The sequence below is a fragment of the Lagopus muta genome, chromosome 5, assembly GCF_023343835.1.
Source record: "Lagopus muta isolate bLagMut1 chromosome 5, bLagMut1 primary, whole genome shotgun sequence".
NCBI classification, from domain to species: Eukaryota; Metazoa; Chordata; class Aves; order Galliformes; family Phasianidae; genus Lagopus; species Lagopus muta.
The window spans coordinates 51,618,717-51,636,868 of record NC_064437.1 but is presented as its reverse complement, the minus strand read 5'-3'; the positions used below and the strand labels follow the sequence as shown (position 1 = coordinate 51,636,868).

Here is an 18,152-nt window from a genome sequence, read left to right as displayed (position 1 = left end):
CTGTTCCTTCCAGCATGATAGAAAACCAGACCTCAATCTCTCACAATGCTTTTAGCACGACCCTTAAAGAGTGGTAGAACAATAGTGGCAGCAGTTCCTAATGGCTGACAAATCCACAGAGCCTATCCCCATCAGTCCTATTTACACCAAGGTTTTCCTGGGCACATACCCTACCAGTACAACTTTATTTGTATTCTGAGAGGCTTTCTTCAAGCCAAATGCAGAGGCAGCTATGTGAAATCATAGAAGCAGCACGTGTATCAACTCTGGTATCATTTGCGTGACTTATGATTTTAATGCTGGAGAACCACCAGCACACAAGCAGCAAGGAAACCTCTACACTCCCAGTGAGTGCAGACTACGCCTCCACACACTGCAGGCAGCCTCACGTTATTGCAACCTCTTCCACATGCAGACTTGAAAGGTCAGAAGCACATCAGCACTGTTAACCGCCTGTACAGGATTAGCTGTTGGGATAGATAAGCACATCACCCAGCTCTGGCTGGCATGACTTAACTAACCTTGTCCTTACTGAGCAGCTCTCTTACTAACAGGACTGCTAATCATCAAAGCATATCTAGAAACATGGGAAAGACAAGTCGCGTTGCCTGGCATCTCACAGCTACAAGTCCTTTTTTATGAAAGTGGGACAAAGCCAAAAGCATTACCAGGGTGGCGTTGCACAGTCTACAAAGAGGGACAAAAGAATAATAATGGAATAACTTACATTACAAGGGACCTCCTCACACCTCCAGAGCACAACTGGTGCTCTATCCCCCAGGCACTTTGGTGGTGCTCCACAGGGCTCATTCCATTATATCAACATCTGTTTTGTACTAGGGACCCTGCAGTTGCACGAGTGGTTTCGTAGCAGAGGCATAAGATTTGGGGCTTATGAGGGCAGCCTGGTCTAGTATTAAATGTGGAAGTTGGTGGCCCTGCATGTAGCCACTCCAGGGTCCCTTCCAACCCTGGCTAATCTGTGATCATCTCTGCTTTATGTTCAAGCAGTAGGCTCACCTCTCCTAAATCACAGCAGCTGTTTCTTACACCACATCTGTGACTTCAGTTTCATTGCAGAATATCAACATTAGTTGTCAACAAACATGATTCATTTTGTTTTGAAAGAGGCGAAATGATGTAGGCAGCTTGTCATGATTCACTTGAAACTGCACAGATCTGTTTCATTGGAATTATGCTGTTATATATACACACGCATACACACACACACACCCACCTCTACACCCCCCACCCACCCCTCAGGTATTTACGAAAATTATGGATTGAAAATAACATAAAATACAGATTTACAGAAAAAAAAAAAACTGAGCAGTTCTTGCCATAAGCTGTCAACCCTGGAAAAATAAGTTACTATTTTTCACTTATTTCTGCCCTCTTCTAAATATGCTTCCACTGAAAAACATTTCCTTTCCTTCAGATTTGTGCTTGACTTCACTGAGCATACTCCTGATATCTTGTTTTAGACAGACTTGAATAGCAAATGCTCAATTTAAATTGCATCCCCTAGTCCTAGAGATGGCATCTGAAGCACAGATTTAAAGTATTTAATATTTCATTTTTGCATCATTTTGTTCTTTTTTTTTTTTTAATGTTTATTAGTCCTTTATCTATTCTACATACAATAGCAAAGGAGGCAAAAATAAATTAAAGCTCCATTGGGATGGGAACCATACAGAGTTTTAGCAAGAAATGTACAAAATACAAATGCTGTTTGAGTAATATGTGTGACAAATAAGATTATCAGCTATGGTTCAGAAAAAAAAAAAAAAATCACTTAAGCACATACTTCAGCATATGAACATTTTTATCTTCAGTGGGAATGACAGGAGCAAGTGCCCATGTGCTCTCTTGATTCAGACCCCTTACATCTTGCCTGAACTCATGTGAGACTTGACACTTCACCATGACATCCTGATTCTCCTCCCAGAAAAGCCTATGCCTCTGACACCACAGCTCTGAGGACTGACTTCTGTTCATAAGTAGTCTAAAATTGGGAACTGCCAAACAGCGTCCATCAGTGGCCCTGCTAAGGTTCTTTAACTCTCCTCCTCAGCTTTTTGGATGGGAATATTAATCCTAACATCCCTTCCAACCTTCTTCTCTTAATGAAACCATTTACCAGGATGACAACACTTCTCTTTTAGTAATATTTCACTTAAAACAACAAGACAACAGGTATCACCTATAAGTAGGCCAAAGAAGTGGCTACTGAAATTGCAGTTCCTTACAAAAGTCTCAACTTGTTAGGATGCTACACAAACTGGTGTGTTTATAAAGTCACTTTGCACACAAAGTGCTTCTGCTACCACTAGATGTCAGCTTTACATACTTTAAAATGGACAAATACATTTGGAATAGTAATTCTACAATTGTCTACTATTGTCACAGTAGAAACATTTCATTACACAGCATTCTCTCTGGATGGAGCTTTAATTTTCAGGATTCCACCTCTTATGTGCTACCCTCCCTTCTGCTCTTTTCCCTGTGTTTCACGGTTTAATTTAAGGAGTATATATGTTTACATTATACATTTGTCCCATGATTTACTCAGTTTGAGGAACCCTGACAGATTCTGCCAGAACTCTCTGGTAGAATTCTATAGCTTTAGATTGTGTTTCTAGAGGACAGGACTGAGATCTTATGCTATAAAACGTCTCTACTAAGAAAAGTTGCATCTCCTCTGGTCTCTTACAGATCATCTTTTATGCCAGTTAATAGGGGATATCATTAGCATTCCTTATTGCAGTTCTATGGCTGTTCAGATTTTTACTTTCATTGACTGCCTGAATGTGGATCACTTACATTTATACTCCAAATTTGAGCAGCTACAATTTCTCACTTCTGAGAGACAATGACCAAATCCCTCCTAATCCTGGCTTCTGTCAGGTCTTCATTATACCAAATGGTAGTGTAAACAAGCTTTGACATAAAGAAGTTCTTCATATTGAACATAGAGCCTTTATAAAATACTGTGCTTTTATTTTTACTGTAACAGCATGAAATTGAATTACAGCAAATAAATCTGGGCCTGTATTCTTCCCACCCCAAAAATGAAGAAAATTAGAAGGAATTCACATTTATTATAGTATATCATATTCAAATATGATATACACACAGTGAAGCCACCTCATTTTATGCCAAGGTTCTCTGGAAGGATCAATGCCCAGAACTAGCAATGTTACAGAATGTAACTCAGCCCTTTTGGAATTTAATGACAAGTCTGGCACCTTCCATACAGCTTTATTGCACAGATATTGGCAGCTCATTTGTCCACATGGATGGGGATTTTTTTGTTCATTTCACAAAGCCAATAGAATCCCCTTCATCCTAATTTATATGAGAAATGACATTTTCGGAGTCCTACTAACCTATAGGGTTTTCCTGGATTGTTTAAGGCATTATTTGCAAATGCATCCATATTCATCTTTCATGGGCACATATCTACAAGGAGGGGCTGAGAAGTAAGGAAGGGAAAAGAAATGCATGTCAATGAAGTTCAAAAATACAGTGGAAACGACTGTATCAACACAGACAACTCCATCAACAACCTTCCAAAAGCCTTTTTGAAGCAATGCCTCTATTTAAAATACCCCTTGCACGATCTCATTTAAGAACTGTGAAAGCACGAAAAAAAAAAAAAAAAAAAAAAAAAATCACCAAGGAAATAGTCAAGTCTACATCAAGTTCTGCGACCCGACAGCCAGTTTCATGCTTTACAGAAGCCTTCCTCAGAGAACAGAAGGTTTTTCTACTTCCAACAACTAGAGGGAGCACGCGCTCCTTAGGTTGTGCGCTGCTTGGGTAGGCAAGGCTCCCAAATGATGTTCGGTTTTATTATGCACAAGTCTACTTAAAATTTTCCATACAAACAAAAAAAAAAAAAAAAGCATTGAACCTTCTTACAGCTCTGCAGCTCTGGATTGTGTGGAAGTTTTCATTCTCTTCTTTGACTCAAAGCTTCTGCTTGCTGCGCACCCACACTGGCAAATAGTTGCAGCAGCACAGGCTTACATCCAAGACATGCCTCCGCAAGTAGAGGAGAGGCACACCTGAAACATCCGCATCACGGCAGCATTTCTCCTCTACCACGATATTATCTAGTGAACAAAGCTGGTTGGCTTGATTTGCAAGCTAAGAGTTTTGGTTACTCCTATCTACTGAGATAACTAAGTGACGTGCTATGCAAGTTGATGTCAGACGAAAGAGAGCCAATAGAAAATGAGAAATCAGTACTTCATTTGAAAAGAACTACTTTTATATGCTTTCTAAATTGCTCTCTAACATGAATTTAAAAAGAAAACACAATGAGGAACTAGAGTTACGTACCTGGAGTTATGTATCACAAATCAAGTCCCTCCAGGAAAGAAACTACTTCAACTCCTTCTGTATCATATATATCCATTTGCAGCATATTTCATCCATATTAATATTAATCACTGGCAACGCGTATTATAAGCAACTACAACAGGAGCAGTGAACAGTTAAAACCTGGAAGTATTAGTCATCTCCTACAGGCTATCATGTAGTTTCCATGAATATTGATTACGCAAGATATTTTTGTACTAAGGTCAGAATTTTGTTGGGAAAAAAAGTAAATTTTCTGAAATAAATAAATAGATGATCCTACTAAATAAGAAAAGACAGCTTTCAGTTAGGCCCAGAGATGCCGATTTCCTCAGACTTGAGAGGAATTAGTAGTTTAATCCTCTTACCATAGCATGTCTTTAGTGGGGAGAAGAGGAAAGAACCAAGCTAAAACCTTCTGTAGAAAAATACCACTGTAAGAAAGTTCAGGTCTACAGTTTCATCAGCTAGCATGCTCAACTGATATTTAAACATTCTTCATCTGGCCACGAAGATAGCCTGTGCCTATGCAGGAAGCAATACCTACAGCAGAACACCACCTAAAAATTCTCTGGATTTTAAAGAGTAACAGCCTGGAAGAATAGCAAGCAATAGTGCTGAAATCGCCAAGCACTAATGGTTTTTATATATATATATTTTTTTTCCTCAAAGAAAAGAACAAAAATTCAGTCTCTACCATAAAAAGGATAGTTTCCTCCTCTTATTTACAAGATGAAATAATAGGTGTGGAAACGGCCTTACAATTGCTGGTCATTGATCTGAGGAGGCAATTTTGTGACTCATTATCAGCTGATGAAGTCTGAATGAGCCCAGATGGGCCTGTATGACAATCAGTCCGCTTGATATAGCTTGACATTTCCTCAGGAATTCGGTGATTTCTAGACCTGCTAGATCGTCTGCTAATTATCATATATTCTTCATGTAGATATGCAGCTGCTTTTTGTTATGTTATAATTACAGGCTAAGTTTTAAAAGCAAGAGGTTCTCTAGAGTCTGAAATGCTGTATTTTTTCACAACAAATATATTAAAGAACTTTTTTTCCCCATTCAAGAGTTTCTTGAATTCAAGTAAAGGCTGAGAAGATGCATTTTTATTAAAATCCTGCATGTTTCCCACTTCATGTGCCCAGTGCAAACTCATCTATCATGCTGATGAGAAGATGAGAGAACAGGAATAAGAGTTCAGAATGGAACTGATAATTCAGGATTATTCAGAAAAAAAGAGAGAGCTGGATTAACATCAAAGTACCATGAATTCAGGATCACTGAAGTTGATCAGTTTTCAGGGCCTCCCATTCTCTCTAGCTGTGCCTAGGAAGTTCCAGGAAACAAAATAAAATATAATCTCTATTTCCTCTTTCTGTCACAAAAAGAGAAGGAGGTTTACAATTCCACATACTAAATGGTCATATTTTCCATTGAAACCTATGTTGAAAAAGAGAGTATGTGAGTGCTAGCACAAGATTTCTAGACTGAAATCACACAATAGCACGTTTGGCCTAAGCGTAATCCTGAAAATTTACTACGAACTTCACAGCAAATGAAAACCCACAGAATATCAGCAGCATAAAATAGCTTTAATTAATCTAGCTTTGAGGTACATAAGAATTTCAGCAGCAAGGTCTGCACTAGCCAGAAGTACTTCCTCTGCCTTGATGTGAAGACAAGGGGTGTTTGGAGCTGCAGACTGCTGAAATGCTTCAGCTAATCTGCTTCCAGGAACAGAGTTTATTTGCTCAGCACTAGAACAGCTGTTGACTCAGCACTTTGTTTGGCAAGGTGACACACTAAAACTGCTCTCATTTTTTCATCCCTAATTATTGTTGGGTTTTTTGTTTGTTTGTTTTTTTGTTCTGTTTTTGGGTGGGGCTTTTTCTGTTTTGTTGTTGTTGTTGTTGTCGAGGAGTCATGCAGAAATCCAGCACAAGAACAGAGCGAATGGTGGCTGCATAGTCTCCAAGCTCTGCTGAAGCCACTTTCCACTCAACCACTGCTACACTGATCTGCTGATTTCATTAACAGCCTCCAAAGAAACTCTGTGGTGGAGTTGGAAGGAGTCCACAGTGGCCTGCTTATCACTTTCTGCATGATTCATTAACCAGCATTATTTGGCCTGCTACATACACAGTTAAATTCCAGTTTAACTATATACTGTGTGCTACCTCTATCCAGAAATGTTAGAGCAGGTAAGTAATAAATCGTTAAGCATTAACCAAGATGAGACAAACATGTAGCTACAGAACAGAAAACTTTTTTTTTTTTTTTAATGTCTTTGCTTATTTCTCTTTTTAAAACATTATGTAGTTCACTTAATGGAATAGTCTCAAATGAATTTAACTTTAAAATACAAAAACTTTTCTCTCTTTTCAGAATTTATCAGACTATGAGCTGAGCCGATTCAAAATCATGCATCAGCCGTAAGTTCCCCATTCTTTTCTGCTTCCCCCATTAAGTGCCTAATGCTCTGTTGCCCTTTGATAGTTTCTCTTCTAATAAATAGGGGAAAATTAGAATAGAAACTTAGTCTTCATGTGAAGGCCTTTAATTGATTGAAGTGGAATTTGCTTGGTACAAAGTTCCTGGAAAGTTTACAAGAACTGTGGTTCAGATCAGCTGACAAAGTGTCTTCTGCACCAGCTGCAGGGTGATAGCCATCCTCAAAACAGTCAGAGATAACATTAAGATTAGGAAAGAAGTACAAGTTCAACCTTTCCTTGAATACATAAGCTCTTCTCTTGCACAGTGCATGGAGTAAATATTTCATCAGCTGCTTAGATACCAATTGAAGTGATCAGATTGTCAATTCAGAGCACTGAAGACTGAAGCTTTCTAAAGGTAAAAATCTGCCCAGCAAAATGAATGACGTATAACAGGAGGGCATTGTGTATTGCCACATATTACAAAACAGAAGCAAAGCAATAGCCGCTTACCCAACTACCTTTGTGCACCAGGGTTAGAGTTGAGAAAAATCAGGGTCTGATTCCAAAACACTGAAGTCTCTGCTGTTCATTCAGGATAGCTTTTCTAATATTAGCTGGCCCAAAAACTGCTGTAATGTTCTAGAAGTTTGAGTAACCCAATAATACTGGATGCAGATGCCAATAACAACAAGCCATTGCTACTCATTGATTACATCAATTGAGTAAAAAGATCTTTATATACACAGATGATGCATTCCATCTACTGGCAGTTTCGTGCCTGTAATTTTACAGTGAACACAGATACAACAGATAGAAAATCATTCCAATAGCATGTGGCAAATCAGGTTAATTCCAAAGGATATCTTTAAGGTTCAAGTATGTTACTTCTCTTGTATTACTGCATAGGGTATATAATAATAGGGTGTTTTCTGAACTCAGGAAGAGTTCAGTCTCATATGGAATGAACTGCTCTCTCTCACCTAGTGGCTGTTATTACTCCACATAGCAACCTTTTCCTTGCTGGGAAAACACTAAATCTGCTTACAAAATAAGATATTTTTTTCAAGTCCCACTCTATTAGTAAGAAGCAAGAGGAACTTGGAGGCTTTTTTTTACTCATTAAAATCATATTCCTATTGATAAGAATTTGATGAGAGTATAAGTTAATATTCTTCTGGGTTTGTTTTAATAATTAAATAGATGAATAAAGAAAATGTCAGAGGAGCTTCTGGTGAGGTAATTAAGTCTAATGGGACATCATTTTGACAGGAAATGTAGAGAATATGAATATAAAGTTAACTAAGAATGTGACCTCTGTTTCTGTGAGACACATGACTACTACAATATTGGAGCCCACAGAAATCTACTGAACTGAGACCAAGAGTTGTGCTTGTACTAATTTTTGCATTCAAGCTTTGAATTACAAAACTGTAAACAGGAATCACAAAGATGTTTTGTAATAGGAATGCTGCTATCAAACATAAGACAAAAGGCTAGCACAGATCAGTCCAGCATAACAAAACAAAACATGTCATGTGGGCCCCCAGCACCAACTGTTTCCCACTAAGATCAGTTGCTATTACACCTTACAAACTGCTAATGCAAAATTTGCTAGTTTTCAGCAAGCAAGGAGTACGCATGTTTTAGCTTAAGGCCCACATCGATCCATCTGAGTCAGATCAACAGATCTGTTCACATAGCAGGTTCTCCACAACCAAACAAAACAGTATGGAAGATAAACAGGAAAACTGCAGTTGCTAGATAAGGTAAGACCAAAATCCTGTATTTTCTACTGTCAATGACCAGGTCTCTACCTGTTATGAAAGTTTATTTCCAGGGTTTCAATAGAGAGAAGCTGGTTTTTCTGAAGTGCTCCCATTCCCCAGTCTAGTTCTTACTAATGCAACATTGGATGTTCCTCTTCAGGTGCTCTTGATGTTTTTAAGATCTTTATATTCTTCATAAAAACGATTTTGAGTTTACAAGGCTATACTTTGTGAACCAAGACTTTCAGATCCCTACATTCTGTCAGGAGAGCCCACAGCTGGAGCAATCTGCATCCATACACAAACATAATTCCCTGAATACTTCACTACATATAGTTACCATCTCCATAATACCTCTTTTTCATTTAGTCAGTATTAAACCGATTTTCCAAAGGGAGGAAACAGTGGAGAAAATAAAGACAAAATGTTTAGTCTGGGAAGAGTGTATTCATAGTAATTCAGTTTTGATACTCCGAAGTAAACCATTGCACATCAGACTTTTTATAAAGCATTTAATTACATCCTGTTATTTCTATTAACCTCAGCTTCAACAGCCTAACAAGAGCATAACAAACTGATTCTCTTCAGTACTGAAAGCCACAGACAGCTTCTCAGCAGCTGCTCAGTACAGCAGTAAGATTGCCCATCTCCACTAGTGTCCTATCAGTGAAGGGCAACAGTGGAAGACTTCCTTTCACGCTTCACAAGGTTCTGCTTTGGAATGAGACAGCAGAGCAATGAGAGACTGGTCCAAGTATGCTCTGGATCTGACTGCTAAAATTGCATAAGAAACTGCTCTCACATGTTCACATGTTTTCATCAGCCCTGAATTCATGTTGAGTCTTGCTCAAAGTCCTTCCTCCCACTTCTAGCCCTCTTCTAGTTTTCACTCTAAATCAGCTTCATACCACTGATACCTTAGAACACTAGAACTTCAGTACTTTCCAGACATGCTGTCTTGCCATCTTTACTTAGCATTTTAATAAGCAGTGCAAATAAGGCCAGGGCTTATAACCATATACAGGAAAATTGATACAGAAGATGTAACTTAATGAAATGCATCCATAAATTGCAAGTACATCTTGAGAAAGCAACATAATTACAGCTCAGTCACCTCAATGTAGATAGTCCAAGTGCATCAGATAATTCTGCAGAAGTTATTTTGCAACACCCTCAGATCACTGAAGCTTCACCTTCCCAGGAAAATAAAAGGCCTCCTTTATAGCTGTGATGAGAATTACAACCCAAACCAAGCTCAAAATCAATTTTACTCAGACTATGAGCTCTAGGAACAGTTTTCTAAAGTCAGGATGAATTCTTTCATCACAAGATCAGCTCTATCACACATGCAAATTCAGAAGCTTATACTGGTTGCGTCAGATTGTGAGGTAGGAAGAAATCTTCGCCAAACCTGATGCATGATATCAAGACTTGAGTTTATCATTTGTATATATCAACACGCAGTCATGGAAGATCTTGGGTTAATTGTGATAAGGAGCACATAATGATAAGCTTTACTTAATTATTGTGTGGGAAGTATTTGAGTTCTTTTTCTTCAAATAAATATCTACCAATTTTCATTGCTGACAAAAAAATTTTATTTATTTTATCAGGAATTTATAGTATATGCAGAAAAAATTGCTATTCATGAATCCAGTAGATGTCATGTAGTTAAGACTGATTTCTAGATTACTTTCTAACATCTATGTTTCATGTGTTTTTAATTTTTTAAATTAGATAGCTCCACACTGAAATTTTTCATACTTGCCTTCCAAGCCAAGGAAATCTTTTTCTGACACATGAATAAATTCTGAAGTGTAAGAGATGTTATGAATCAAAAATGTGCTTTCATAATACTGAGATATTCCACTTGAACTGGATGCACTTGCATAATTCAAACTGCAAGAGCTAGAAACATTCTACATAAACTTCACCTTCTCTCCTCCACCTGCATTCTTCTATTTCTTTATAAGGCAAGCAAATAACCTGATGCTGAAAACTCACTTTTAAAAAAAAAAAAAAAAAAAAAAAAGCCATCAGCATTTAAGCTCCAGGACCAAGTTACTCTACCCATGCTCCAGGTCAATGCATTAGATAAAAAAGCCTGGATCCACTTTGGAGCTAACTCAGGAGAGTTTGTATGGCAAAATCTCCAGCAGCAAGGGAGTCTGATAATAATGACTAAAGCTGAATTTAAAAAAAAAATGGATTTGAGAGCTTGCTTTGTCACAGGCTTCCTAAACAAAGCCAGGTGAACTGTTCAGCATTCCTCACTTTCTTTCCCACCTGCAGAGTGGAAGTTACAGTATTTCCCTATCTTACTGATGTGTTATAGAAGAGAAATAGCTATTGTTGAGATGACCATACTTAAAATAGTAGGGAGAACTATATAGCTACACTGCAGGCAAAAGCCATAAATTGCTTTCTATAGGCCCTATTTCCAAGCAGTGCTGCCACAGAGCCACAAGAGATGCACGCATTGAAAACATCAGTGTGTGCTGTGCATATGGCAAGATGACAGTGGCCAGTATTCCCACAGCTGCAACTGCCAACAGATCTCCATACTACCAGGACCACTGCAGGCTGGCAGCCCAGAGAGGTACAAGCAGTCCAAAAAGGCTCCACTAGCAGCACTGGTTCAAGTTTGCATGTAACAGAGCTTCCCATCTCTTTGTTCTACTACTTAGTCAGATGCCTGTGTGCATTTTTTAATGTGGCCATGCTTTCCTAGAATCATTGCTTCAAATGCTTGCATGCACAATGCATTTTCTTCTGTTACATTTTTACTTCTCTACAAAAACACAAGAAAATGGAAGTCATAAATGTTAAGGCAATAGTTAAGTTTAAGAACAAAAGTCAGAATATGAAATAGGCTTCAGACAGAGTGCAAGGTGAAGTTAGAATGACATACAGAGAATTTTCTAATGGGAAGGAGATAAACCTATGTATTTAGATGTAAAACATTCAGCCTGAGTCAGCACTGGTAAACAGAGGTTTATCTCCTTTCCTAATGGCATTACTGTTAAAGGCATTCTTTGTTAATAAATGTAGGATGTGCAGTATTTCAATTTAAAATATTTTTATTTCTTGTTTTATCTCTATGAATTAGTTTGAGTAACTAAAGAATTTCATATTGAGGGACTATTACCAATAAAACCAATGAGATTTCTGTGAGAACTGGGCTGTTTCCTTAGCAAATAATGAAGACAAAGAGCTGTTACCCTCTCTTTAAGTGAGATGCTGCAGTATGAAAATCTCCTAATTTTGTACATTCAGACTTCCCCCACCCCAGAGAGAGCTTCAAGCTGAAAAACCATTGGTGGTAGATGACTTCTGTTCCAATACTGAATAAGAAGAAGAGGTTCGCCCCTCTCTGTGGGATATACTGTAAAGGATTTTTAATTGTTCTGTTGTCCTTAAATACCAGTGCTGACTCAGGCTGAATGTTTTAGATCTAAATACATAGGTTTATCTCCTATTTCAGTAGTTCTTGGTGTAGACTAAATGCCACTCCAAAAAATCTCCAATTATTCTCAAACGGGAAGAGCCCTGGGCTGCAAAGTCAGAAAATATGTACTCATGAAGTGATCTCTCCACAAAAATGGTATCTAAGAGAGAGACCAAAAGAGGCTCCCAGTATCTAACCGTTCTAGTGTTACATTCATTGTAGCCATATATACTCCAGAGCAGGGGAAAAAATACTATATACTTATATATACTACACACATTGACTTTAAACCACATTTTTGTCTATTATTTACAGAAAAGCTATACACTGAATGCATGACAAAGGTCTACTCAGGCATTATATATTTAGAGACAAAGTATAACACTCCTCTTGTAGCAGAAAGGGGGCAATAGACACTTGCATTATAGCAATTCCTCTTCCTTTCTGCCATGAGGCTTCTGTATAACACAGTTGTCTGAGAAGGAAGATGCTTGCTATCATCTGGTAAAAGGATCACTTTCACTCTTCTAGCAAGACTGTTTAACATGCCATTTTGAATCCAAAGCCAGACAAAACTCTTAAATCATTTTTGAAGTGTTTTGCCAGAATTTAACAGTGGAAGAATTGAAAGATTAAGATCATGGTATTAAAAACCTTGTGGCACTGTCACAGGCAGCATGGTTTTGAACTTGAGATTACAGCCTTACCCATCTCAGGTGCCCAGTTCACATCAGTAATCAGAACACAGTGATCAGAATCAGAACAGCAGGAAAACAGACACATTTCAGTTCTGTGAATCTATAACTGGGTGTTTTCCTTCATTCCAAGGAAATCCAACCCAGCCAAACTTTACTGTATTTCTGAGAATTGACAGAAGTTCATGTTAGTTTCCCTTGACAAAATACACTGCCAACATTTAAGTACAAGAGCATTAGATATTTTTAGATGAATAGCGAGTTCATATTTTGTGCAACTGTTTTATATTGAAGACGATGTATCAATAAAATTATACATGGGAGAAAATAATTCTGTATATAACATCCTCCTAACTCTGCAGCCACACAAAACTTTTATACAAGTTTTCTTTCTAATAAAAACAGAAAGACAAGGTGGAAGTATATTAAAGGTGTTCTAGGCAGGACAAAAACTAAACCCAGTAAAGAAGCCATTTTGGCTAGTAATGAGTCCAACTGGAGAGCAATATGTATCACTTTGCATTCAGTCCTGTGTTGTATGGCTTTTAGATATTGACCAACTTCCTTCCTGCCAGTCCAGTATTGCTTGTAGTTTACAATCAGAACAGACTCAAAGCAGTAGTATTTAGGCAGCAATTCACCTGTCCTGCAGCATCCCTTTAAGTTTTAAATGAAGAATATTTTAAGCAAATATGGTGTCTAAAAGCCCTTACTACAGTGGCCTTTCTCACAACACAATTTCACCTGCTCTGGTTGTGTTAGGGATACTAAAAGCTCATGGGAAGTAACCATTATTACAGACGAGTCTTTGTTACCAAAAATAAAGAGGTAGCTTGAATCTACATTAGAGAGAGCTTATAGAGGGAAAAAAAAGCAACAGCTGTATACAAGAACCTGTGATTCAGAGCCTGCAAATGAAATAGCAATTCAATGTATATTTCAAAAACAGGTACACGTAGTAGCAATTGCTTTGATCACAAGTTGAAAATATAAAAGATCATATTGCTTGCGTTCCATATATCTGTATCCATATATCTGCTGGAGTCTTAGTTTTCCAAATAGCAATAAAAGTAATTGCCATGCGGCAGTGTCACAGCTTTGGTTAGAGTAGAAATAACCTGTGAATGTTTTTTCTGGTTTTGTGAATCATATTCCTGCCCCTAGACGCTATGGAAAGAAAATACAATGAAGGGCTTTCCTTATGTATAGTCTGCCATTAGACAGAAATATTCACATTGCAATGATGAGTATTTCAGGGTTACAGATCTGTTGTACCACAGAGAAGACACATTAATTTAAAATGTGTCAAGTTCCTCCTCTGTAATGAAAGATGCATCCAAAAAGCTCAGTGAAATAAAATAATTGAGAAAGGATGGAAAATCAAAAACGAAAAAAAAAATCACATTTCCAATCAAATAATAAATGTAGTCTAATTGATATCAGTTGATTTCATCTGGAGTTCAGAGATCTACCTAATGGGATAAGAATGTCACAGGAAACTCAATTTTTTTTTTTTCCTCCTGACACCTGCTATAGAAATCAGTCTGAAGCTGTATGATTATCTTGTATGGCACATTTTTTCCTCCCAGTGCCAGTTAGGAAAATCTAGAGAGGTGCACAAGATGCAGACTCAGTTGGCACCATACAAATAATACATAAACCAGCACAAGCCTAGAATAGTCTCCAGATTCTCCTCCTCTTCTTTACCCCATGATTGTCCACTATTTTCTTTTCAAGAGTCTGTCCAGGACAACTTCTGAATTAAAATTAGTAAGCCTTGGACAGTACCCTTCTACAGTGACCTACTATGATGCCCAGCCATCTATGGGATGCTGTTTCTGATGGAGTTACAGCAACACAATAGCAGTGTTTCTTTGGTATTGGAAATACTAAATTTTTAGGTAATTTTGGTAATTTTTAGCAAAGTTAAGCAAATCAAGTCATAGGTTTTTTGATAAATGTGTGGCATGCTGGTGCTAAATAAAACCATATGTCTGTTAACTCACTTTCAAGAGCAAGAGCTGATGAGCCTATCAGGAACAAACCAGAAAGTGGTCCAGTTGAAGGGAGAGCCTGGCTCAGTATCAGTGAGCTCATTCTCATCAGGCTAATGGCAAAAGTAGAGACATTTATCTTTTCATACTCTCAACCAGAAAAAAGTATCAGTTACAGAGCAACTGAAGTTGGATATCAGAAAATACAAGAAAGCAAAACACAATCAAAAACAAGAAACCAATGAGAGGTCACCTTCTGAATGCAGAGAGCTTCCCACATTTGTTCACAAAGGCAGAAACAGAACCAGCAGTGGAAGCTGTTGCCTGACTCACAAACGAGCTCTTCATTGTCACTGTGTGCCTGGACAGGATCTTCTGCCTCCACCCTGACTGTTAATTTGTTTTGCTCTTCTCTATTACAAGGCTGTACTCAGACCACACAGAACAGGTTGTTGTAGTTTCAATTCACTGCTCTTTCTTCCCTTTTAGAAAATCATATTTGGTAGTCAGAAGGCACTGCACCTGGGACTCAGAACTCAGAATAACTCCTGGCTCATTCAAGCAATGAAGCATGAAGAACTGCTTATATATAATCTCATTTTAGTAGAATTCCATATCTTCCCAAGCTCAAACGCTGCACAGAAATCAGAGTAGATGTCTTGTCTCACTTTTCTCCATATCTCCAAACAGGAGTCTTCATTTTTTTTGAAAAAAGAAATATATATACAGGTTTTAATCTATAGTGCTATTAATATATACCTATGCTGACTATAGGAGAGACGTTCTGTTCTACTTACTTCAGACTAGCCTCTATGAAAACAAGGGAAAACATTTTCTTGTTTTTATGCAAGCATGCAGAGCTTCATTCCCAGTTTTCCTGCTTGTGCTGTGATGGCAGGGGTCTGTGCAGTGCTTTCAAGGTGAAGGCATGTATTAAACCCAGTCACTGGGCTTTCAATGAACTTAGAAATGAGAAGAAGATGGCTGAGGAGTTGATACAAGATACTAGGCCATGAAAACTGCACTACAGCAAAATGGTGGGGGCTAGACAAGCAGTGTATAGAAGTAAAAAGATAAGCAGCGAGAAGTTACAGACAGGAGGACCTATTGCAGCTGCAAGCTAGACAGTTGGTGCCTGCAGCAACCAGTCACTTGGAACAGTCTCAGTAAGGTCAGTGCAACACAGCTGGGCTGGCAAAAGATGAAGTGCAAGTGGTAGGAATCACACCACAGTCCTTTATGCAATATAAATACAAGACCTGAAACTCAACAGGCAGCACAGCAACTGGTGGAGACTCAATAGAATTACTAAATTCACCAAAAACATATTTCAATTTACTCCAGGCAAACTTACAGACCATGTAAACAAACACCTCTCTACTAGCACCTTCCTTATAAAAATCTTTCCATGATCGAAGCAGATGTGAAGAACAAAGAAACACCATAGAAACAATGTGGACACTGACACGAGGGTACTGATGCACATAACGGATGGCATTAACTGTCCTTCAACACTTGATTCAGAGCAACAGGGATCTCTGGAGATAGATCCCATGCAGCCACCTATATAGAGACAGTACCACACTGCACATACGGAGGAAATTTGGATTGATTCCCAGACCACCTCCATGCTAGCCTTCTCTAACTTCCAGTGCTTCAGAGAAGCTGCACACTCACTGCATAGGTGCTGAAGATCCAGCACAAAGCCAAGAAGCTGCTCAGCTGCCAAAGCAGGAAAGCAGCATTGCTAGACACAGCACATGACCTGAAGTGCCTTGGCTACTCTTGTCCCAGAGAGTGCTCAGTTGCTACCAGCTCTGGCACCATCCTCCAGCACATAGCGTAAACACACTTTGATGATATGCTCTTGGTGTTTGTTTATAATTCTTAGCAGTAAAATTTAGTTATGCTGTGATTTCTTGAAGAGATGAAGTGCTTTAAGGCCAGAGTACAGCTAGTCACTGCGCAATGGCACAACCTTCTTTGTAAAGTGCTGCAGCTTAGGACTATTCAGACCAACTCTCTCAAGTTATTTCACTTATCTTTTGGAGGGCAAATGGAAAGGACATTCCCCTGAGCTGAGATGGACTCCAGCCTCCTGTCCAAAGCTGCGTTGGTCTGGGCTAAGACTGATATTAAAAATAATGATGGAACAGTACTATTCTCCTGCACCTGATATCACTGCACATTTTAAATGGCCTCCCTTGATGAGACATTAAGTCTTGGTTTCTTCTTCATGATTCTGGTATTTAGCTTCTCCAGGCACCTGCTACTACAGCTCTGTCATTTATCCTATTTAGTTCCTTACTGAGCAGTTTCACAGCTTTTATTATTTTACGAAGCACACAGAGTACTGACAGTAACCTAAAAATACTTCCCCATTTCAGTTAATTTGCCTTACCAGGCATTCCATGAAAGTCATCAGATCCTCTTATAAATCCCTGATCTAACTGATATAATTTAGCAGTAAATACCTTATCACATTCCTTTGGCTTCGAGCAATAATCTTCTGAAGAAACATGAGAAAATACAAGGCACACTCTTGTTTTTGCAAGAATTTATTAATAGATAGGATCACAGAAGTAACAGGATTGTTTGTATTGCTTGAAATACTACTATATTCCTTTTGCATTACAGGTACAAATAACATTTAAGAAATAATTCATTATTAGATGCTTATCTAGCAAATCTCTCTTTTCTTAACCAACATATAGCCCACAGGTAGGTAGGCTTAAATATAATCTGGAAAAAAATAGCAAAGAAATAACTACCTATATGTATAACTGCAATACACTTCACAGAGTCCACAGACCAGAACACTGGTGTTTGGGAAAGCAGCACTTTACATACAGACTTGGAGCTGTTCATTCACAACAAATATACCAAAGCCATCTTGAAGTAAATACCCACGGCATAGCTCCAATAGATACCTGGGAAATCTTAGAATCTTTTCTACGCTATCAAAATCCTAATCCTCCTGTGCAGTACCCCTTTTCATTCTATTATTCTTGTGTATTGGCTACTTCCATTGAAAGCAAAGCAACCTTCAATCAGATTGAAGGTCTAACTCTCACGACTTCAGTGGTGTTTGCCTAAGGAAGAAGAAAATATAGAGCAACGAGTGAAGGGGGGCTTAATCTGCAAACATATATGACTAGTACATCAATAGCAGGATTGCTGCTGATGCTTGATGCCACAAACAAATAGAAAGACACTAAAAACACTTCAATCTTTAATTCAGGGAAGTGCTGATAAAAGTCAGTTTTACCAGGAAAAAATGATAATTACATACATATATCCTGCAGTTCCTTTAGAAGTTCATGATACTCTGAGGAGGTTCTTTTCATCAAAGAGGAAATTCTCAGATGAGTAACTAAGGCTTAAACTTAACAGGAGTCAAAATCCTTAATGAAGTTATACCTTAAAAATGTATATTTACCCCC

The 18,152-nt window shown here is 38.2% G+C and overlaps 2 protein-coding genes across 4 annotated transcripts in view; one reads left to right on the top strand and one right to left on the bottom strand.

The window, feature by feature from the left end:
- Positions 1 to 18,152, top strand: part of BLNK (B cell linker) — a 93,842-nt gene that overhangs the window by 23,123 nt on the left and 52,567 nt on the right. For 2 of the 3 annotated variants that reach the window (XM_048945801.1, XM_048945802.1), the window contains exon 3: positions 6,757 to 6,803. In XM_048945801.1, coding sequence (XP_048801758.1) covers positions 6,757 to 6,803 — 47 coding nt within the window. Of the gene's footprint in view, positions 1 to 6,545; positions 6,573 to 6,756; positions 6,804 to 18,152 lie in introns of those variants that run through there. The other variant, XM_048945803.1, reaches the window with a different exon arrangement.
- The window catches only part of DNTT (DNA nucleotidylexotransferase), a 267,418-nt gene that overhangs the window by 199,828 nt on the left and 49,438 nt on the right, over positions 1 to 18,152 (bottom strand). The window lies entirely within an intron of this gene.